Here is a 25,156-nt window from a genome sequence, read left to right as displayed (position 1 = left end):
AGCTGGTGGATCAACTAGTCATACACATCAGCCTAATGATAATACTGCTGAATCATCAAGGACACAACTTCCAAGGGAAAGGATTTGGAGCAGAGATCATCCCTTTGATCTGATTATTGGTGATCCTGATGTTGGTGTAAGGACTAGAAGTGCTACGACAAATGAATGTCTATTCTCTGGTTTTCTTTCACAATTAGAACCAAAGAAAATAGATGAAGCACTTGCTGATCCTGATTGGGTTCTTGCCATGCAAGAAGAACTCAATCAATTTGATAGACAAGAAGTCTGGGCCCTGGTTCCAAGACCAAAAGGAAAGTCTACAATTGGATCTAGATGGGTCTTCCGTAACAAGTTAGATGGTGATGGCATTGTTGTAAGAAACAAAGCCAGACTGGTTGCAAAAGGTTATTCTCAGGAAGAAGGAATTGACTACGATGAAACCTATGCTCCAGTTGCTCGTCTTGAAGCCATCAGAATATTTCTTGCATTTGCTGCACACTCCAACTTCAAGGTTTATCAGATGGATGTGAAAAGTGCATTTCTGAATGGAAAGCTAGAAGAAGAAGTATATCTGGAACAACCCCCTGGCTTTGAAAATCCAGAATTTGCTGATTTTGTGTACTTCCTATTCAAAGCTGTCTATGGGCTTAAGCAATCACCAAGGACATGGTATGACACCCTCTCTGAGTTTTTAATTGAAAATAAATTTACTAGAGGTGTCATAGACAAAACTCTCTTTTACAAATTGCATGATAATGATATGATATTTGTTCAAATATATGTTGATGATATTATATTTGGTTCTACTAACGATAACTTGTGCAAGAGATTTGATAAGTTGATGCAGAGTAACTATGAGATGAGTATGATGGGTGAGCTGTCCTACTTCCTTGGTCTTCAAGTAAGCCAAAAGGAAGATGGAATATTCATTTGCCAATCCAAGTATGTCAGAGATCTTCTTCGAAAGTACAATTTAGAAGACTCTTCCCCGGCAAAGACACCCATGGCCACTGCCACAAAGCTTGACCAGGATAAATCTGGTAAGAAAGTTGATATCACAAGCTATCGAGGTATGATTGGCTCTTTACTTTATCTTACTGCAAGTAGACCAGATATCATGTTTGCAACATGTTTATGTGCTAGGCTTCAGGCTGATCCTAAGGAATCACATCTTATAGCCGTCAAAAGAATCTTTAGATATCTTAAGGGTACACCTGGTTTAGGTATTTGGTACCCTAAGAATACTGGTTTTGACTTAACCGGCTATACAGATTCTGATTATGCAGGTTGCAGGATTGATAGAAAGAGTACGTCTGGAAGCTGTCAATTTCTAGGACGTCGATTGGTTTCCTGGTACAGCAAGAAGCAACAGTCAGTGTCCACTTCTACTGCTGAAGCTGAGTACATAGCTGCTGGTAGTTGCTGTGCTCAGATTCTCTGGATCAGGAATCAATTAAATGATTATGGTATTTCTGTCGACAAAATTCCAATATTTTGTGACAACACCAGTGCCATAGCCATTTCAAACAATCCAGTGCAACACTCCAGGACCAAGCACATAGATATCAGGTATCATTTCATTCGAGAACATGTCATGAATGGTACTGTGGTGTTACATTTCGTACCCACGGCTGATCAGATTGCAGACATCTTCACGAAACCACTTGATGAATCCACTTTCTCTAAGTTGGTTTGTGAGCTAGGGATGTTAAATATGACATGATTCTCTTTGTATATATTTTATATGAACTTTATATGTTTTTATATAATTTTGTGAATTTTCTATGTAATTATAGGTATCTTATTAGATCTTATATGATTGTTTGTATATTATTTGATAATTATCTGTGTAATTATGCATGTCTATATATTTATCTGTAATTTTCTAAATGCCTGCATACTCCCCTGTATTATTCTCTAAGCATTTAGATAATTATTTGTATTTATTTTGTATTTTTCAAAATTAATTAAGCATAAATATTTGAATTTAAGTTGATTTATTTTTTATGAATTAAAGTTAAGTTCATAAGTATTTATATTTAATTAAAGTTGAATTTTACAAAATATATGTGTAATATATAATATTGTTTTTATTATAGATTTTTGATTTTCATTGCAAAATGTTTTATCACTTCAAAGAAATCAAAAATAAAATTTATATATTTATTTCCATTTTAAGTTTGTTGCATGCTTGTAAAGTATTTCTTATTGGTATCTATGTTGTGAATATTTATGTGATTTGTAAATATTCAAGTAATTGACGGTTGCAATAACTTTGTCGTCCATATCAGGGATAGACATTGGAATTGCTGGTTCTTTATTGAACCAAGTGCCTTCATAGGCATCTGAGGGAAACTTGGACACGTTGCCATCTAAAACGTCCTTGTCTACCCTCCCAGAAGGAACATTTCCGGATCCCCAAAGGGATCTTTCACCCTTGTAGGTGAAAGGCAATCTACTCTAGTAGAGGATTCTTCTAAGGATCAAGTGCCTTAACAGGTATCTGAGGGAAACATAGGTTTCATGCCATTAAAAGGCCTATTGTCTACCCTCCCAGAATCAAACTCTGGATCCTTTAAAGGATTTACTACTCTCTAAAAGTAGTAGGCAACTTGTGGACTATGACTTGGATTTATCTGACGAGTCTACGAGGACTGGGAATTACGAACTCCCATTGCACCACCAATGACCTTCCATGAGGAGGCAAAGGTGATCTTAAAATTGCAGGTACATCACACCATCTATGGAAGCGCAGGATTTGTGTGGAGTGAAACACTTACAGAAGTTGTGAGTGACACCTTTACCCATAAACTGTGAGATATTTTGAGTGTCGAGTGATACACCTGCAGAATGTTTTAGTGAGACACCCACTGTTTACCAAATTTAAACCTTATTGTTCAAAATTGGTATCAAAAATGTTTTATCTACGTGGATGCTTACTATAATCAGTTTTTCAAAACATGTTAAATGAAAACTTTTCTGATTACACTTTCTTTTATGATCAGGAGCTACTTGGCAATATGCAAGTACATCTGCCGTCAATGGCATCTGGAGGACAATTTGTTCCTCCACTACCTTTGAACCCATCTCAGGGGACATTGGTAGTATATACAGGTACAGCAGGAAGAGTGACTGAAAAGAGTGATGTAAGGCAAACACCGAGCGATACACATGCACGTGAGGCTAGTGAAACAGCTTTGAGTGTACGTGAGGTGAGCGCACACACTAACCCTGCTCTGTTTGAGGAACAAATGGCAAAGCTAAGAGCTGAGCTTGCCAGAATGATTGCTGAGAACGAGAAGCTCAAGGGTGCACAGTTGGTGACCCTGCAACAGAAAACTGAGGAGAGGCCATCCAGCTCTTACAGGGATGAGCTTAAAGAGGAAATCCATGACTTGGCTGTTGAAATGAGGTCTAATCATGAGCTTTACATGTCCAAATTTGAGACCATCGACAGCAAGTTAGATCAACTCCTCAGAAACTCAAACAAGTCTGATGATCAACCCTCCGGAGAGGATCCCTCAACTAAGGGGGAGAATAGAGACAAAGGTGACAGGGATGATAGAGGCAATAGCTCAAATCAAAGCAACAAGGATAATACCACTTCTGGATCTGCCCCTGACAAGGAAACTCATAAGTCTAAAGGCAAAGAACCGTTACATCAGTCCGACAATGTTTTCAATTCTGATAGTTATGATGACTATCCACAGGATATGGATGATGATGACATCTTCGATGCTACCTATCGTCAAGCAGAAGAAGAAGAAGGTAAATTTGATGAGGGTTATTTGTTTCAGGATGAAGAACCTGTTGACCTAGAACATGAGGAGAATGTCCGGAAGTTCAAAGCTGAAAATGAAGCTAGGAAGCGTAAGCTTCGTGATTTCCAAAAACTTCTAGAGGACAAGTTGATCACAGAAGAACAAATCAAGATCGAGAAACAGAAAATCTATGATGCTGCAATCAAGCAGAAGAATCTTGATATAAGGAGGAAAGAAGGAAAAAGCTGGGACATTGCAAGAAGAATCATTAATGGACCTCAAAGGGAGCCTTTCGATGACAACAAGTTCTTATCTCTGATCTATGATCTTAGAGAGGTAAACCCTGACGAGGATGTCTTTATGCATGCCTTTGCTTTAGAATTAAATTATGTGACTGTGGGGGTCAACAACTTGCTAGAGCAATGGGAGCTAATTGTCTATACACAGAGGAATGGTTCTTTCAGACTATCTGTCGAATCTCTGAAATCATTCTCTGTATCTGAGCTCTGGGTGCTTCGGAATAAGGTAAAGCGCAGCTCCAACCTGAATGAACTTCTTCGTGACAAACTGCTGGAACAAGCTGTATTCAACAGTCCTCAGGTTGTCAGGAATCCTTACTGTGTTAAGTTCGTTCACAAGGAGATCTTCAGCACTGTCTATCTCAACGAAGAAGCCTTGCCAAAGTATCCAGCTAAACAACTTGCTCTTGCCTCCACTCTTTTAAGAACCAAGGGCTTTGCTTCTAAAGCTAAGTCTGATGCTGATGATGTGATTCTTGCTTACTGCACTCGAAAGAATGTTGCTCAATACTTTCGAAGGATGAAAAATGTTACAAAATCTCAGCCATCAGACTTCCGCGAAGACCCTGTGGATTTGGAAGTGCTACATCAACTGGCTCTGGCAAAGGAACGAATGAAGCATGGTGAATCCACTACATCTGAAGTGCCAACCAGGGAAGAACCATCAACTCCTATCCTTCACACTTCTGATATCGAAGAAGGAGAAGTTGATCTTTAGATTCATTAGGGATTTGTAATATATGTTCAATAAGAACATCCTTTTGTAATCTAATGTAATCTTTTGAATTCTGGTGAATGTTTAATGAAATACCAGAAACTTTTTGCTATTTACAAATCATGTTTAATCCTTTGTCTTATCAGTTAGTTGAGTTATCCTCTCGATAATTTGCATGTTATTTTAACAAACAAATAGGGGGAGATTGAAAGGCATATGTTTAGCCTATTTGTAATTAAAGAGGTTCCAACTCAACTCTGATAAGAAAGCAAGGTAAATAGCAAGTACTGTTGAAGGAATCCGTACGAAGAACGTCAAGTGATTTATTGAAATTATATGTCTGAAGAATTTCAGGATGCTGCTGCACACCACTGGAAGAAGTTCATTAATATGTTCAAGCCTCAGTGTACAAATAATCTTTTGTAGCACGTCCAGAAGTTCAGAAGGTATAAAGTTTTAATACTTTATTTATTCAGAAGATTCCATACTATTGTTACTAATGAAGAAGAACTACGAAGACAAAGACTCGACGAACAAGCCACGTCTCAAATGTTTATTTGATAAAGAATATTTAATTCAGCTAGATACAGATGAACCAGACAGTACGTTTGTGTGTCAGCTACTCAGATTAAGTGTTCTGCATCAACTATAAGTGACCGTTCAATCAAGACAAAGATCTACAAAGTTTAATCAAGCCGGAAGTCTCTGCTGATGAAGATATACTTTTATATAAGTATTTATTTAATTATCTCACTTATCAAGATAATTAAATTGGTTGTATAATTTATTTATTAAATTGATTCACCTTCGAATTAATTTAATTTATGAATTTATATAATTAATATAATTAAGTGAGTAATTATCTAATATTTATATAATTATTTAAACTGTTTTTAAGGTTGAAAAGGGTCGGTATGACATTCTTCAGTAAAGTCATACCGTGTCCTTCTTTATGGCTTTGTTAGTCATGACTTAAACAAGTCATACTGGTGAGGTGTGCATGGTTTTAACAGGCGGCATGACTTTCTAAAAGAAAGTCATACCGTGTCCTTTGCTCTGACTCATCCATCATGACTTCATCAAGTCATACCGTGTGATGCAGTATGACATTCTTTGAATGTCATACCGTTTGCATCCTTATGACTTATTAAGTCATACCCTTTGCATCTCTATGTCTTATAAAGTCATACCTCCTTATCCCTCATGACTTTAGCTAGTTTTGTCATGCCAAATGACCCTTGAAGGCCAAGGAAATTAAGTCATACCGTTTGTACCAGTATGACATTCCTTTTAAATGTCATTCCTTCCTTCCTTTTGGCATGGCTTTGCTTTGTAATGTCATTCCTAAGCTACTAAGTCATTCCTTTCAATGTCATACCTAGTTCCAAGTGATTTGCCTATATATATGGCTTCACTTCTTCATTTCAAAGTTGTTCATTGCATTGTAAAAGCATTCAAGTTGTTTGTAACTTGCAATTGTTATATCCACAGTTTTTTGTGCTTTGATCACTCGTTTGTTTTAATCACTAAGTTAGAATACATCCTGTCGAATTTATTCTACGAACTTTAGTGGACATTAAAACGAACCTTATTAATTATATAACGACTTAAAACATTGTTATATTAATTAATTAAAATCTGATTAACAAGTTTAATTCAAATCAGATTATTCCGCCGCGATTATTTTGTGACGATTGTATTCAACCCCCCCCCCTTCTACAATCGTTTCAGGACCTAACACTGGAGATTCCACTGATGCCAGTGGTGGATCATCAAGTCAACCTGGCAACAACTCAGGGGGAGCTGATGGATCAACTAGTCACACATTTCAGCTTAATGATAATACTACTGAATCATCAAGGACACATCTTCCAAGGGAAAGGATTTGGAGCAGAGATCATCCCTTTGATTTAATTATTGGTGATCCTGATGTTGGTGTCAGGACTAGAAGTGCTACTACAAATGAATGTCTATTCTCAGGGATTCTATCTCAACTAGAACCAAAGAAAATAGAAGAAGCACTTGCTGATCCTGATTGGGTTCTTGCCATGCAAGAAGAACTCAATCAATTTGAGAGACAAGAAGTCTGGGCCCTGGTTCCAAGACCAAAAGGAAAATCTACCATTGGATCTAGATGGGTCTTCCGTAACAAGTTAGATGGTGAGGGCACTGTTGTGAGAAACAAAGCCAGATTGGTTGCAAAAGGTTATTCACAAGAAGAAGGAATTGATTATGATGAAACCTATGCTCCAGTTGCTCGTCTTGAAGCCATCAGAATATTTCTTGCATTTGCTGCACACTCCAATTTCAAGGTTTATCAGATGGATGTGAAAAGTGCATTTCTGAATGGAAAGCTGGAAGAGGAAGTATATCTGGAATAGCCCCCTGGCTTTGAAAATCCAGAATTTGCTGATTTTGTTTACTTCCTATTCAAAGCTGTCTATGGGCTCAAGCAGTCACCAAGGACATGGTATGACACTCTCTCTGAGTTTTTAATTGGAAACAATTTCACTAGAGGTGTCATAGACAAAACTCTCTTTCACAAATTGCATGATAATAATATGATATTTGTTCAAGTATATGTTGATGATATTATATTTGGTTCTACTAACGATAACTTGTGCAAGAGATTTGCTAAGTTGATGCAGAGTAACTATGAGATGAGTATGATGGGTGAGCTGTCCTACTTCCTTGGTCTTCAAGTAAGCCAAAAGGAAGATGGAATAGTCATTTGCCAATCCAAGTATGTCAGAGATCTTCTTCGAAAGTTCAATCTAGAAGACTCTTCACCGGCAAAGACACCCATGGCCACTGCCACAAAGCTTGACCAGGATAAATCTGGTAAGAAAGTTGATATCACAAGCTATCGAGGTATGATTGGCTCTCTACTTTATCTTACTGCAAGTAGACCAGATATCATGTTTGCAACATGTTTGTGTGCTAGGTTCCAAGCTGATCCTAAGGAATCACATCTTATAGCCGTCAAAAGAATCTTTAGATATCTTAAGGGTACACCTGGTTTAGGTATTTGGTACCCTAAGAATACTGGTTTTGACTTAACCGGCTATACAGATTCTGATTATGCAGGATGCAGGATTGATAGGAAGAGTACGTCTGGAAGCTGTCAATTTCTAGGACGTCGGTTGGTTTCCTGGTATAGCAAGAAGCAGCACTCAGTGTCTACCTCTACTGCTGAAGCTGAGTATATAGCTGCTGGTAGCTGCTGTGCTCAGATCTTGTGGATCAAGAACCAACTGAATGATTATGGTGTTGTAGTAAACAAAATTCCCATATTTTGTGATAATACAAGTGCCATAGCCATTTCCAACAATCCGGTTCAACATTCAAGAACCAAGCACATTGATATCAGGTATCATTTCATTCGAGAACATGTCATGAATGGTACAGTGGTGTTACATTTTGTACCCACGACTGAGCAAATTGCTGACATCTTCACAAAACCACTGGATGAATCCACTTTCTCTAAGCTGGTTTGTGAGTTAGGGATGTTAAATATGACATAGTTCTCTTGTATATATTTTTCATATGCATTATATGTTTTTGTATATTTTTTGTGAATTTTCTGTATAATTATATCTATATTATTAGATTTTATATGATTGTCTGTATATTATCTGATAATATTCTGAATAATTATGCATGCTTGTATATTTGTCTGTAATTTTCTAAGTGCTCATACACTCCCCTGTATTATTCCCTAGCATTTAGATAATTATTTGTAATTATTTTGTATTTTTCAAAATTAATTAAGCATAAATATTTGATTTTAAGTTAATTCATCTTTTTGAATTAAAGTTAAAGTCATAAGTATTTATATTTAATTAAAATTGAAATTTACAAAATATTTGTGTAATTTATAGTATTGTTTTTATTATAGATTTTTGATTTTAATTGCAAAATGTTTTATCTTTTAAATTAATCAAAAATCATATTATTATTATTTGTTTTTCTGTTAGACAATTACATTGTCTACTGATTGGCTCGGCAAGACAATTAAATTGTCTTGCTGAACCGGTTTTTCAGTATAATTTCAAACAACTCGGCAAGACAATTAGATTGTCTTACCGAGCATGCTTTGTAACCACCTGTTCAGTATCACTAAGACAATCCAATTGTCTTACTGACACTTGACTTTGTCTGCTTCGTTAAAATCTCGGCAAGACAATTTCAAATTGTCTTACCGAGACTTAACTTTGGATTGTCTTGCTGCCTTGTATATATATCCCTGTAAGACATTTGAGCAAGACAATTTAGATTGTCTTGCCCAAACTCATCATCTCCATATCGATACACATACATATATACACGCCGATCGACTTTTGGTTTTCAAGTTTATACCTAAAACTTGCTGTGGTTCTCGTTTTCAAGCTTAAAGCTTGCTTTGTTACTCTAAATCGCTGATTTTAAGCCAAACCTCTGCCGGATTTTCGTCGGATTTTCGAACTTTTCGACTGAGTTTGCTCGGAGTTTCTCGCAATCGATTGTTGTGGTTGTTTGTGGATCGTTTACTCTGTTTTGTCTCAGTTACCTTCGATTTGCATTGACCCGATTTGGGATTAGGGTTTTTGGAGTAATTTAGGGGCTTGTTTGGCTTGTGATGATTTGAATTTGAGGTGTTTAATCTTAAGGACACGTTTGGCTAAACTGAGTTATTTGGGACTTAAGGCCGTGTGTGAAATTCTAGTTTGTGGAGTTTAATTAATTAGTGCCATTTTAGTTAATTAACTTTTAATTCGATAATATTTTAATATTTCGAATTATTAATTAATTAATCAAGTTTAATTATTAGTTGAAATTTGCGAGACATTTGAGAATTCACATTTAATTTGAAAAATTCTCGCTTAATTTTTGTAATTATTAAAAATGGCCGGAGAATTCGTGATTGCTGAGACTAATTACCTTGCTAGCCTTGACCCTGACGACTGCTCAGATAGATTCCGGACTTGGGTCAGATTTCTTTCGAGACAGAGTCTAGTCAGTACTGCACTCACTACAGATATAGAAGTCAAGCTGCAACCCTTGTTTGACTTCTACTCAAATGCTGTCAATTCTACGACTCTGGAGAATTACAAGATCATAGGGGATCTTCCTAATAGGAAACGTATTGTAATCACTGTCGATGATGTGAACCGGATCTTAGGACTTCCAAGGGACAATTTTGAGCCTGATCCCTCAGAGGATGAACTGAGACAATTCTTTCAGGATATTCACTATCAAGGTCAGATTTTTCTCCCGAAGATGTCAAAGGGAAATTTGAAGGCTGAATGGGATGTGTTCTTTGACACCCTTGCCAAGGTGTTTGCTCCCACTAATAGAAAGAACTTTGGGAATATATCTTCAATGCTGCAAATCTTTGGATTCAGCATAGCTTATAACCGTCGAATCAATTTTGGGAAGATATTGCTGAGGGAGATTATCAGAAAGATGGGGTCTGTTACACAGAGATCAATTCAGAGGAATGAGAAAGTTGAATGCTTCTACCCCAGATTCCTGATGTTGTTTATGAATGATAAGATGAATGATGATGATAGGCACATGTACGTCGATTCTCCTGTTGTTCCTATTCAGAGGACTTGTGCCAAGATCCAAACTCGGCTGGTCAACAAGAAAAAGCATGACAATGTACCACTGGTGGTGACTCCATTCATGCTCGAGCAATTCAGTGTTCCTTTTCAGCCTGTACAAGTTCCAGAACCACTACAACAGCAACAATATCAACCACAACAACAACAACAAGCTCAACAACAAGAACAGCCGCAACAACAATCACCTCCTCAAAACTATCAACCACTTCAACTACTTCAAGACTATTAGTCATCCAGCCAATCCTCACATTACTCTCCCTACAACCCTCCTTACAATTCACCACAACAATCACCTCACCAATCATCATACAATTCTCCTCACCAATCTCAACACCAATCCCCTCCACAATACAACTTCTTCCCAGACCAACAAGCCTCCATTCTTCCCTCTCAATCTGAACCAACACCTTCACCTACACATACACATACCATTCCTCAACCAGAATCAACCTCTCAGCCTCTGCCTGCTGATTCTGCTATCAATCCAGAGCTACAGGACTTCAGGACAGATTTACAGGAAGCTCAGGTACTTTCTAATCTCATTGATACCTTTAATATTGATATTGCAGATTTTGATTGTGATATTGGATTTGATTTCCAGACTCCCAGCATTGAACCTGTAAACACCCAGGTTCATAACCCAGCTGACGTTTTCGTTTCAACAACTGATTCTTCGTCAAACACATCAACCGACACTACTCATACACCAGTTGTTCGAAAGGTAGCCCGGAAACGGAGTGGGAGTGCAATTCTGAGAGAACCCGCAGCTCTGTCTCATAAGAAGCAAAGGGTGGCAGAACCGGAGACAACTGCAGCCGCATCCATTTCCTCCCAAAAGGATTTGGACACTGACACGGTAAATATACAGTCTCTAGATTCATTCTCTCCACATAATGCATTTATTGAAATTGGCCGTCCGACCGCGGTATCCTGTAAAGAGTCAAGCACACAACTAGCACTCACGCTAGTAGAACCTTTGTCTTTTAATTCTTCACTTAGAGAGAGCACAGATATTCAAAAATTGTCATATGAAAAACTTTCTGATCACTCTTTCTTTTTGGATCAGGCTATACTTGGCAACCTGCAAGTACATCAGCCTTCACAGGCATCTGAAGGACAATTTGTTCCTTCACAACCTACAGTTCCATCTCAGGGAACTATGGTTGTATATACAGGTACTGGTGACGGTGTGAAAACTACGAGTGAAATCAGGCAAACACCGAGCGAAACACATGCACGAGAGGATAGTGAAAAATCTTTGAGTGTTCGTGAGGTGAGTGCACACACCAACACAGATCTGCTACAGGAACAAATGGCTGCTCTGAAAGCTGAGATAGAAAGGTTGAATGCTGAGAATGCCAGATTCAGAAGTGGAGAGCTGGTGACTCTGCAAGAGAAAGCTGTTGATCCCTCCTTTACTTCTCTGAAAAAGGAATTGGATGATCATGTACGGGGCATTCACTCTAGGATGGACAAATTTGATACAACTCAGGAGCTCTGTCTGACGAAGCTTGACAACTTGGAGCAAACTTTGGCTCAAGTTGTTCAACACTTAAAGATCAATCCGTCAACATCTCAGTCTACTCCAGAGGATCCCTCAACTAAGGGGGAGAAGGATAAGGATGACAAAGATAAGGATGACAGCAATGCTGATGCTGCTGATAGGAGTGATAAGGGTGGAGAAGGAGCAAGTGAAAAGGATTCTTCTGCAGCTAGCAAATCTAAAGGCAAAATGCCTGAAACTGAGAACATCTTCACTAATCAGGATTATGACAATATTCCTGAAGATGTTGATGATGATGATGCATTTGATTCTGCTTATTTTGAAGCTGAGGAAGAAGGTCATTTCGAGGAAGGCTTTCTTTTCAATGAAGACCAGTCTGTGGACCCTGAGCACATGGAAAAAGTCAAAATGTTTAGAGCTCAACATGAAGCTAGCAAAGCAAAGCTTCAGGAATTGCAGAAACTGGTGGATGAAAAGAGGACAACTGATGAGTTGGTCAAGCTGGAGAAACAGAAACTGTGGGATGCTAAGTGCAAGGAAAAGAGAGAGGATATCTCCAGGAAAGTTGGTGAAAGCTGGGATATTGCAAGACAAATCCTCTCTGGACCTCAAAGGGAACCTTTCAATGATGGTAAGTTCAAATCCTTCATTTATGACCTGAGAGAGGCCAACCCTAATGAAGATATGTTTATGCGTGCTCTTGCTCTCGAGTTAGAATATATAACTATTGGTGTCAAGAATCTTCTCAATGAATGGGAGATCATTATTTCTACTCAGAGAAACGGAACATTCAGGGTTTCAATTGATTTATTCAAGTTTCTATCTCTAACTGAAATATGGGTGATTCGTAACAAGATCAGACGCAGCTCGAATCTGAATGAACTTCTACGTGACAGACTTATGGATTGTGCAATTCATAACAGTCCACAAGTTGTCAGAAATCCATACTGTGTCAAGTTCATTCACGAGGGAAAGTTTGGAACCTTCTACCTGGACCACCAACATCTTCTGAAGTATGATGTTAGTCTGTTGGTTCTTGTATCAACAATTCTACGTACCAAGGGCTTCGCTACTAAGGCCAAAGCTGATGCTGATATTGAGATTGTAAACTACTGCACAAGAAGAAATATTCATCAATACTTCAGGAAGATGAAGTATATCAACCAATCTCAGCCAGCAGATTTCATCGAAGACCCTGTGGATATAGAGGTTCAATATCATCTTTCATTGGCTCGTGAAAGAAAGAAGCGTGGAGAATCCACTGCAGCTGAAGAGCCTACTCAGAATGAGCCTTCTACTCCAATTATTCACTGTTCAGATGCTGAAGAAGGAGAAGTAACTCGTTCTGAGTGAATAGATTGATTAGGATATTTGTTAGATATGTTCAAGGAACATCCTTTTGTAATCTATTATGAATATGGTATAATGTTCAATGCAAGCCATAAACTTTTGCTATTTACATTCCATTGTTTAAATCTTTGTCTTATCTGTTAGTTGAGTTATCCTCTAGGAAATTTGCATGTTATGTTAACAAACAAATAGGGGGAGATTGAAAGGCATATGTTCAGCCTATTTGTATTTAAAGAGGTACAACTCAATTCAGATAAGAAAGCTCAGTAAATAGCAAGTCATCGGAATCCGTACGAAAAACGTCAAATGATTTATTGGAATTATATGTCAGATAAATTCCAGGATGCTGCTGCACACCACTGAAAGAAGTTCATTAATATGTTCAAGCCTCAGTGCACAAATAATCTTTTGTGGCACGTCCAAGAGTTCAGAAGATATAAAGTTTCTATACTTTATTTTATCAGAAGATTCCATTTAATGAAGAAGTACTTACAAGACGAAGACTCGACGAACAAATCAAATTCTTAATGTTTATTTGACAAAGAATATTTGATTTAACTAGATACAGATGAACCAGACAGTACATCTGTGTATCAGTTATTCAAATTGAATATTTGAAGTCAAGCAGAGTTGGTGGTTCGTTCGTTCGACTGATCAAGACGGAGTTTTTAATGTTTAAAGAAGACGGGAAGCAATTCTACTGATGAATGGGTGATTAAATATTTAATAGATTATTATTTCACTTTTCAAATAATTAAATTAATTATGTAATTTATTTGTTAAATTATTTCACTCTCGAATTAATTTAATTTATGAATTTATATGATTAAATTAATTAAGTGGATAATTTTCTATTTAAATATAATCTACAATTACATTCAATCATCCACTCAAGCTCAGCAAGACAATCTGAGATTCTCTTACCGAATATTTCAAGCTGCCAAGACAATACAGATTGTCTGACCGAAGCTTTGCCTGCAAGACAATCCTGATTGTCTGACTGAAGCTTACAAGACAATTCTTAATTGTCTGACCGAATGGTACTCAGCAAGACAATTCTGGATTGTCTGCCCGATTATGCACAGCCAAGACAATTTTGATTGTCTGACCGAGGAAATGGCTGCAAGACAATTCCTGAGTCTTTCAAGACAATCTTTGTTTGTCTGGCCGAATGCATTCTGCCAAGACAATCCAAGATTGTCTGACCGAATGGTTTCAGCAAGACAATTGCAATTGTCCTACCGAAGGTTAATTGTCTTGCTAGCTTTAAAATTGTCTTTCTGCTGTGTCTTGTGCTTGCAAGGCAATCTGTGATTGTCTTGCCCTTGCCACTTTGTCTTTGCTACTTACAATTGTCTTGTCTTTCAATTGTCTTACAAGTACAAATGTTTTGCCTATAAATATGGCATTGCATCCTTCATTTTTAGTGTTCATCACTTTGTAATTCAAAGCATTTGTAAAGCTTTCAAGTTGTTCGTAACTTGCTTGATCGTTATATCCACAGTTTTCTGTACTTTGATAACCCGGTTGTTTTAATCACTAAATCTAGAATATACCCTGTCGAATTTATTCTACGAACTTTAGTGGACATTAAAACTGAACCATATTAATTATATAACGACTTCAAACATTGTTATATTAATTAATTATAATCTGATTAGCAAGTTATATTCAATCAGAATCACTTCCGCGATAATTAGGTATTGATTGTATTCAACCCCCCCTTCTACAATCATATCTGGACCTAACACATATCATCTAACAATTATAATCAAAAAATTTCATCATTGTAATAAGAGCAATTAATATCAATATAATATTATATTATATGCATTTTGTATCCTACATGAATTATTCTATGCCAAAATAACACATATAAGTCGTACTTAAAAAATTAGTTCGTCTAAAAAAATATCGATTAGTCATTAAAAGGTCATATCATCTAACAATTATAATCAAAAAATTTCATCATTGTAATAAGAGCAATTAATATCAATATAATATTATATTATATGCATTTTGTATCCTACATGAATTATTCCGTGCCAAAATAACACATATAAGTCGTACTTAAAAAATTAGTTCGTCTAAAAAAATATCGATTAGTCATTAAAAGGTCATATCATCTATCAATTATAATCAAAAATATTTATCATTGCCATAAGAGCTATTAAATATATATTATATTATGGACATTATTTATTTTATAAAATTTGTGTTCTTATAATTAATTAAATAAAAATTAGCTTGCACATTTTTTATTTTCTTAAAGTACATATATACTATGATCAAATGAAACGACAAGAAAGAAAAATAGTCAGCACTGAATACCAATAGTTGTACTTTTCATTTATCAAAAAAATTTAAACAACTGCACTTCTCAAAGTTGCAACAAAGAGTCACTCTATTCTTCTTCAAGAATCAGTCTTATATATATACAAACAGAGTTCATCTTATAGCTACACACAGCCTTTCTCATGGCTTCACAAATTAATTCACAGAGACCTGGTAATCAAAAATCTTCAAACTCATGTCACTGTACTTCAAAAAGCACCAATCTTCAAACTCATGTCACTGTACTTCAAAAAGCACCAGGAGGTGGAGGCAATCGGACCTGGACTTGCAATTATTGTCAAAGAAAGGTTGTTGGAAGCTATTCAAAGGTTAAAGCTCATCTGTTGAAACTCCAAAATTGTGGTGTGAAAGTTTGTCCTAACATAACACCAGACATGATTGCTGCAATCAAGAGAGAGGATGAAGCTGCGGAAATTAGGAGACAACAAGAGACAGCACAAATGAAGCAAAAGAATGCATATCTATCTCTTCCCCAAGGATCAGATTTGGCACACCAAAAAAAACGGAAAGATAATCCTATCGCTGAAGCTTTTAATGTTGTTAAAAGGGATGCATTAGACAAGGCATTTGCTCGAGCATTTTATGCAATTGCTTTATCGTTTAATTTGAGTAGATGCCCCTATTTTAGAAAGGCTTTGTTGATGCTATCTAATAGTAATGTCCCTGGATATGTCCTTCCGAGATGTGATAGATTGCGCACAACATTATTAGCACAAGAAAAAAATCACATCTCTCAACTCTTACAACCTATTAAAGACACGTGGAGGAAAAAAGGTGTTTCTATTTGTTTAGATGGTTGGACTGATCTTCAGAAAAAGCCTCTGATCAATGTCATGGATGCTTCTTCTGGAAGTGCTATGTTTTTGAAATCAATAGATACCCCAAACACTAATCTTCTTACCAGCTTCGGTGAGAGAGATATAAATATAATCGGAGGATTGATATTCGAGTGGCGCCTTGAAACCCTTAAAAAGGGGGCACACAACAGAGAAAGAAGCAGGGATTGGATAAAAAAGCATTAGTTCGACAGTAAAGCAGTTCTAAAACCCTAAATAAACTTAATTAAAGTAAATCGAATATAGAAAAGGAAAGAGGGTAGAGAGATTACAGGTCCGGTGAGAGAGAAAGATTGAATCGGAGAGTTGATTTCCCAGCGGCGACGTCGCGAAACCCTAGAAAAGGAGCACACTACAGAGAGATTGAATTTCAGTGTTTACCGGAGAGAGTATACGCAACTTCAGTTTGAAATTAAATTTTGAAATTAGAAGAGGATATCTGTGGGGGAGAGTAGTTTGTGCTAATGGATTATGTGGCCGGGAAAGAACCACGTGGCAAGCAGTGGCCGTATAAAGAAATAAACAGAAATGTAGAGGGACAATCTTGACTTTTCATAAGGAAATAGGCAACAGGATTTATAATATAGAGAGATGATAACATTCAGACTTGATATATTTTGGATAATCTGAAAAATAGCGAATAACCCCGTGCAATCAGTGAACAAATCTGTTAGTAAAAACTTACCCCAAACACTAATCTTCTTACCAGCTTCGGTGAGAGAGATATTAATATAATCGGAGGATTGAGATTCGAATGGCGCCTTGAAACCCTAAAAAAGGGGGCACACAACAGAGAAAGAAGCAGGGATTGGATAAAAAAGCATTAGTCCGACAGTAAAGCAGTTCTAAAACCCTAAATAAACTTAATTAAAGTAAATCGAATATAGAAAAGGAGAGAGGGTAGAGAGATTACAGGTCCGGCGAGAGAGAAAGATTGAATCGGAGAGTTGATTTCCCAGCGGCGACGCCGCGAAACCTTAGAAAAGGAGCACACTACAGAGAGATTGAATTTCAGTGTTTACCGGAGAGAGTATACGCAGCTTCAGTTTGAAATTAAATTTTGAGATTAGAAGAGGTTATTTGTGGGAGAGAGTAGTTTGTGCTAATGGATTATGTGGCCGGGAAAGAACCACGTGGCAAGCAGTGGCCGTATAAAGAAATAAACAGAAATGTAGAGGGACAATCTTGACTTTTCATAAGGAAATAGGCAACAGGATTTATAATATAGAGAGATGATAACATTCAGACTTGATATATTTTGGATAATCTGAAAAATAGCGAATAACCCCGTGCAATCAGTGAACAAATCTGTTAGTAAAAACTTACCCCAAACACTAATCTTCTTACCAGCTTCGGTGAGAGAGATATAAATATAATCGGAGAATTGATATTCGAGTGGCGCCTTGAAACCCTAAAAAAAGGGGCACACAACAGAGAAAGAAGCATGGATTGGATAAAAAAGAATTAGTCCGACAGTAAAGCAGTTCTAAATCCCTAAATAAACTTAATTAAAGTAAATCGAATATAGAAAAGGAGAGACGGTAGAGAGATTACAGGTCCGGCGAGAGAGAAAGACTGAATCGGAGAGTTGATTTCCCAGCGGCGCCGCCGCGAAACCCTAGAAAAGGAGCACACTACAGAGAGATTGAATTTCAGTGTTTACCGGAGAGAGTATACGCAGCTTCAGTTTGAAATTAAATTTTGAAATTAGAATAGGATATCTGTGGGGGAGAGTAGTTTGTGCTAATGGATTATGTGGCCGGGAAAGAACCACGTGGCAAGCAGTGGTCGTATAAAGAAATAAACAGAAATGTAGAGGGACAATCTTGACTTTTCATAAGGAAATAGGCAACAAGATTTATAATATAGAGAGATGATAACATTCAGACTTGATATATTTTGGATAATCTGAAAAATTGCGAATAACCCCGTGCAGTCAGTGAACAAATCTGTTAGTAAAAACTTACCCTAAACACTAATCTTCTTACCAGCTTCGGTGAGAGAGATTTAAATATAATCGGAGGATTGAGATTCGAGTGGCGCCTTGAAACCCTAAAAAAGGGGGCACACAACAGAGAAAGAAGCAGGGATTGGATAAAAAAGCATTAGTCCTACAGTAAAGCAGTTCTAAAACCCTAAATAAACTTAATTAAAGTAAATCGAATATAGAAGAGGAGAGAGGGTAGAGAGATTACAGGTCCGGCGAGAGAGAAAGATTGAATCGGAGAGTTGATTTCCTAGCGGCGACGCCGCGAAACCCTAGAAAAGGAGCACACTACAGAGAGATTGAATTTCAGTGTTTACCGGAGAGAGTATACGCAGCTTCAGTTTGAAATTCAATTTTGAAATTAGAAGAGGATATCTGTGGGGGAGAATAGTTTGTGCTAATGGATTATGTGGCCGGGAAAGAACCACGTGGCAAGGAGTGGCCGTATAAAGAAATAAACAGAAATGTAGAGGGACAATCTTGACTTTTTATAAGGAAATAGGCAACAGGATTTATAATATAGAGAGATGATAACATTCAGACTTGATATATTTTGGATAATCTGAAAAATAGGGAATAACCCCGTGCAATCAGTGAACAAATCTGTTAGTAAAAATTTACCCCAAACACTAATCTTCTTACCAGCTTCGGTGAGAGAGATATAAATATAATCGGAGGATTGATATTCGAGTGGCGCCTTGAAACCCTAAAGAAAGGGGCACACAATAGAGAAAGAAGCATGGATTGGATAAAAAAGCATTAGTCCGACAGTAAAGCAGTTCTAAAACCCTAAATAAACTTAATTAAAGTAAATCGAATATAGAAAAGGAGAGAGGGTAGAGAGATTACAGGTCCGGCGAGAGAGAAAGATTGAATCGGAGAGTTGATTTCCCAGCGGCGACGCCGCGAAACCTTAGAAAAGGAGCACACTACAGAGAGATTGAATTTCAGTTTTTACCGGAGAGAGAATACGCAGCTTCAGTTTGAAATTCAATTTTGAAATTTGAAGAGGATATCTGTGGGGGAGAGTAGTTTGTGCTAATGGATTATGTGGCCGGGAAAGAACCACGTGGCAAACAGTGGTCGTATAAAGAAATAAACAGAAATGTAGAGGGACAATCTTGACTTTTCATAAGGAAATAGGCAACAGGATTTATAATATAGAGAGATGATAACATTCAGACTTGATATATTTTGGATAATCCGAAAAATAGCGAATAACCCCGTGCAATCAGTGAACAAATCTGTTATTAAAAACTTACCCCAAACACTAATCTTCTTACCAGCTTCGGTGAGAGAGATATAAATATAATCGGAGGATTGATATTCGAGTGGCGCCTTGAAAGTTGAAACCCTAAAAAAAGGGGCACACAACAGAGAAAGAAGCATGGATTGGATAAAAAAGCATTAGTCCGACAGTAAAGCAGTTCTAAAACCCTAAATAAACTTAATTAAAGTAAATCGAATATAGAAAAGGAGAGAGGGTAGAGAGATTACAGGTCCGGCGAGAGAGAAAGATTGAATCGGAGAGTTGATTTCCCAGCGGCGACGCCGCGAAACCCTAGAAAAGGAGCACACTACAGAGAGATTGAATTTCAGTGTTTACCGGAGAGAGTATACGTAGCTTCAGTTTGAAATTAGAAGAGGATATCTGTGGGGGAGAGTAGTTTGTGCTAATGGATTATGTGCCCGGGAAAGAACCACGTGGCAAGCAGTGACCATATAAAGAAATAGACAGAAATGTAGAGGGACAATCTTGACTTTTCATAAGAAAATAGGCAACAGGATTTATAATATAGAGAGATATGCATAATGATAAAGCAGATAAGCTTAAATTCTTTTGGTTATTCTATGGGTATTCGTATGTTAACTGATAGGTATACTCTAATTGCACCTCTTTTGTTTATTCAGTACAGTAGAATCTATTTTGGTTATGCTTGCAAGGGCCATGAGATTTTGTGGATGTATATCGTTGTTTTAATAAATTTATTCTATTTATTCTAATTGCGTTACAAAAAGGTTTTGACATGATTATAAGAATAATTTAAATAAAAAATTCTTTTATTTTGAAAATCTTTTGAAATCCAACCGAGCCGATATGTACGCTTCAGTAACGATTTTACCTAAAAATCTAGCTGAACTGACCTGCACACCCCTACTAGCTACCCACCCAAAAATTATTATCAAATGATAGCATTGCTAACTCATTCGGTTTACTGAAAGTAGTGTTGTTTTTGGGCCAGAGTTTATAGGGTCAAAACTAGCAAAACAAAAAAGACTTTAGCGGGTCAAAGAAAATTTACATTTTAATCAAGTTTATCCGGCAACTTTTTCTATATAAAAAGTTTAACGGACAACTTAAATTCTTACGATTTCGCGTTCCATGTAGAATTGTCAAAATTCAATATGACCTGAAAATTCAGCGGTGCTCGTAACTCAATATGGACCATCCTAGTCATAACGCGGAAGAATCATCGAGGGAGGGCCAAAATGTACCTAAAAAAATTTGTTAGACCATACATACTAAACATCACATTGAAAATAAGTTTTTCATAGTTAATTTTCATGCTAATCGAATACTGAAGTTAAATGTTGAATTATCAATTGATGATTTGGATAACAAATAGGACACACTGGACACATCATCAGCTAATGGCCTGTGAATGCATCAAAACTGTAGGTGCTAGTCTGGTAGTAGGTCCGCCCATGATCATAAGAGCAGCTCCAGTGCATATGGTTAACTTTTTTATATACTGATCTCACAGAGGTGCCACCTAATAGAAGTTGGCCCAGGAGTATTTAGTTGGGCAATACCACTCAGTCACCTCCAACCGTATCATGGCCAGCTTTTATTTTTTTAATGTTATCTGTTGAAAGTTAAGAGTTTCACAAAAGTTTTTTAACGTCTTCCTTGTACGTTAATATTTGTTATAATTAAATCAAGTTAAACGCAATAAAATGTAATTGTTTTAATTTACATAAATTTGAAACTAAAATAAAATAAAATAAAATAAAATATTTTTCATAAATTCAAGTACATGACATATAATTAAAAAACATGCTACAAGAACAACATATTTATTATTCAAAAACATAAAATTCAAATCATTTAACGGGAATTGTGGAATTGTGCGATGTGCTCAGTGGCGGAGGGAGATAGGTGCAGGTGGGGCACTGGACCCCACTAGGTTTTATAGGTTTTTAATATATTTATATATAATATATAATATATATACATCAAAAATATAGCAGTTGATTTTGGTAAGAGGGGCTTTCTTTTTTAGTCTTTAGAACTGAGAACCTGGCTCTTAGGACAAAAACACAAAACAGGGAGGGAGTCTGGGAGATTGAGAGTGGAGTCTTGGGGAGATTCATAATCACTGATCAGTTGCATCATCCAATCTTCTTTATCCAATCTTCTTCTAGGTTTTATAAACTATTATCTACTATAATGTTTCAGAAAAATATTTTGGCCCCCCCCCTAAAATTAATGGCTGGCTCCGCCACTGGATGTGCTCCACCAAGTCGGTCTGCAATTGACGATATTTTTGTTGGTCACGAATCTGCATAGTTCTTTCGATATAGTTTTCTTATGGAATAAAAGGCTCCTCGCCTAAATTCGGTTGTGGTATTCCATTTGTTGTGTCATCATAAGATGGTAGAGGACCAAATGGTGTAGCATATGTGTCTCTTTCATCCTCAACAATCATATTGTGCAGTATGATGCATGCTCTCATTATTCTAGCGAGATCTCCTTTATCCCAGAACCGCGCAGGGCCACGGACAATTGCAAAACGAGACTGCAATACACCAAATGCTCGTTCAACATCTTTTCGCTGACCTTCCTGATATTTGGAAAATAACTTTCTCTTCTCACCTTGTGGACGTGGAATTGTTTTGTCAAATGTAGCCCATTCTGGATATATTCCATCAGCTAAATAATATCCAAAATTATAGTTGTTACCATTCAGAGTATAACTTATTTCCGGGGCACGACCTTCTAGCACTTCATCAAATAATGGTGAGCGGTCTAAAACATTTATGTCATTGTTAGAACCAGCAACCCCAAAAAATGCGTGCCATATCCATAGATCAGATGAGGCGACCGCTTCAAGTAAGAGTGTTGGAACCCCTTTGTGACCACTCATAAACATCCCTTTCCATGCTTTAGGACAATTCTTCCATTGCCAGTGCATACAATCAATACTGCCCATCATACCGGGAAAGCCACGAGCCTCTCCCATCTCCAATAAACGTCGAACATCATTTGAATTTGGTTTTCTCAAGTATTCATTTTCGAACACCAAAATAACATCAGTCACTAACTTTTTCAAGCATTCAATGGCAGTTGACTCGCCTATTCGAACATAGTCATCAACAGCATCAGCGGATACTCCACATGCCAACATTTGCATGGCTGCAGTGCATTTTTGTAGATGTGATAAGCCTTTTCTTCCCAATGCATCAACCCTTTGTTGGAAATATGGATCGAAATTTGAGAGCGCATCTACAATGCGAAGAAATACATGTCTCCCCATTCGGAACCTTCGACGAAATGTCTCCGGTGTATAGACTGGATTTTCTGCAAAATAATCTTTCACTAGACGTTCATGACCTGCTTCACGATCATCAGTGAACATTTCTTTAGCAAACTCTTTGTATATATCAAAACTATTATTCATATTGGATGTTTTGTTGATTAGAAGTCTAGCTTTGCTGATGGTTTAATATAGAGCTTGTAAACGAATTTATTCTAGTGACTAACTCATAACAAAGACATTACAAAGACTAGCTTCCAAAGACTAGTTGACAATGACTAAAATCCAAATAGTACAATCCAAACACTAGGAAACAAACACTAAAGTAAAAGCACTACTTCCTATTTTTCCTTCTTATTTCTTCAACCAGCGATGCATGCACTTCACGTTGAGCTTCAGTCATTATACTTGTGTCTGCCATAATGATCTTTAAGTCCATTTCTTTTTCATGATTTTTGTTAAATTCTTCCAATAAAGATAACTTCCTACATTGAACCGCTGTCATTTTTTCATAGCGTTCAGCATCCACATCCATGATTTTCTTCTTTCCCTTTGCTTTTCTCTTTGCAGCTTTTGTGCCTTTAGGACGAACCCTGGATTCCACAATATTATTGTCATCTGGTGTCTCATTGTTAGCTGATGACGAATAAGCTCCAGAATCACTTAATTTAGTTCTCTTTGTACTCCCGCTATTTGTTGTAGGAGTTCTTCATTTTGGTTGCCTCCGAAGCTCACTCCAATGCTTATCAAAGTTACATTTCTTACCATATGTATCTTTGTGGAGAATATGGGCTTTCTCTATTATATCATTCATATTTGAGCCACTTCCAATTAATTTCTGTTCTTTCTCAAAACATGCTCCATATTTTTGAGCCCCTTCATTGATTCGTTGCCATCTTTCTCTTATAGCTACAACCCCTCTTTTGATAAGACCATGATCGCTTTCTTCACAATATTGACGAATCCTTTCCCAAAATGTTTCACCCTTCTGATCTGTACCGGTTAGTGGATCAATTGAGACATTTAACCAAGCACTGATTAAAAGCTTATCTTCCTCCCATTTCCATTGAACACTATTTTCTCGTATATCTTCAACTTCAACGCTATTATCATTCAAATCTATGACTTCTCTACTATTAAAAGTAGAAAATTGTGACAGTGGAGATTCTTGAACATTTATTGGTGTCGGGTCATTTCCAAATTGTGGAAGTGATGTTGAAAAATTTTGGCCAGAAGGAAAAGGATACATTTGTGAATTTTGAGTAAATGGGAATGAATTATTTAAAAATGGAAATGAAGGATTAGAAACATAGGAATTAAAATTCTGATTTTGCATGTTTGAAAATTGAGAATTTTCCATACTAGCATTTTGAACAAATGGAAAATATGAATTTGGACATTGAAATGGAAAATTTAAATTTGGGGCTTGAGAATTAGGGTTTGGATTTTGTGAATTTGGAGGTTGAGAGTTATTGGGATTCGTATTTCTTAGACAAATAAATTGTAGAAAGAAAAATATCAGAAGAAATATAAAGTGAGATTGCAATATGTGAATCTAAAACCAAACTATTTATAACAAAAATTATAACGGATATATTTATATCCGTTACCAAAGGAGAGCGGAGTAGTATATGAAAAGGTGTGCACAACGGTAATATCAGAAGTTTTAAAGCAATAAAATATGTTTTCAAAAATCGTGCCGTAGCAGGTGGGCAAGGCCACCAAAGCGGACACTGGCCACATTTTATGTCACACTCCAGTGGTGCTGTCCTCTTTTTTTCTGCCCAGGTCCACTTCACTCTGATCGAGGTGGAAGTTGGCCAACAAAACTATTTGCGCTGCAGTTGCTCTAAGTACCGAATATTCGGTAAATCAACACTGGTATTGAATCAAATCAAATACTCAACAAAGTAACAATTTAATACATGTCCTTTTACACGTAGTTTAACTTTATGACACATATATTAAAAAATTTTAACCACAAATTTAGAAGTATGTTTTTGAATAAGAATATATAATTATTATTTAAGATCAGAAAAAGAATTTTTTTATGATAATAACTTTAAATAAGTAATTATAGTAGTTTAAAAACAATAGCTAGTTAAAGAAACATAAAATGTGAGTCAAAAAATCAAACAAAATATATAAATAAACATAAGGAGTACTGTATTATAAAATAAATTAATTTCAGTTATTCTATTAAAA

General features: G+C 36.7%; 2 protein-coding genes across 2 annotated transcripts; both read right to left on the bottom strand.

Moving 5' to 3' along the window:
- Nucleotides 1-22,003: 22,003 nt before the first annotated feature.
- Nucleotides 22,004-23,095, bottom strand: LOC135148430 (uncharacterized). The gene has a single exon (XM_064083647.1). The coding sequence runs from the start codon at nucleotides 23,093-23,095 to the stop codon at nucleotides 22,004-22,006; it is 1,092 nt and encodes a 363-aa protein (XP_063939717.1).
- Nucleotides 23,096-23,285: 190 nt separating this feature from the next.
- Nucleotides 23,286-24,200, bottom strand: LOC108198042 (glutathione S-transferase T3-like). The gene is made up of 2 exons (XM_017365823.2): nucleotides 23,717-24,200; nucleotides 23,286-23,587 (listed from the first exon to the last, which is right to left on the bottom strand). The coding sequence occupies exons 1-2, from the start codon at nucleotides 24,198-24,200 to the stop codon at nucleotides 23,286-23,288; spliced, it is 786 nt and encodes a 261-aa protein (XP_017221312.2).
- Between the last annotated feature and the right edge of the window lie 956 nt (nucleotides 24,201-25,156).

Source organism: Daucus carota, chromosome 8 (assembly GCF_001625215.2).
Source record: "Daucus carota subsp. sativus chromosome 8, DH1 v3.0, whole genome shotgun sequence".
NCBI lineage: Eukaryota > Viridiplantae > Streptophyta > Magnoliopsida > Apiales > Apiaceae > Daucus > Daucus carota.
The sequence above is the reverse complement of the archived record's forward strand: the minus strand, read 5'-3'. Positions and strand labels throughout refer to the sequence as shown.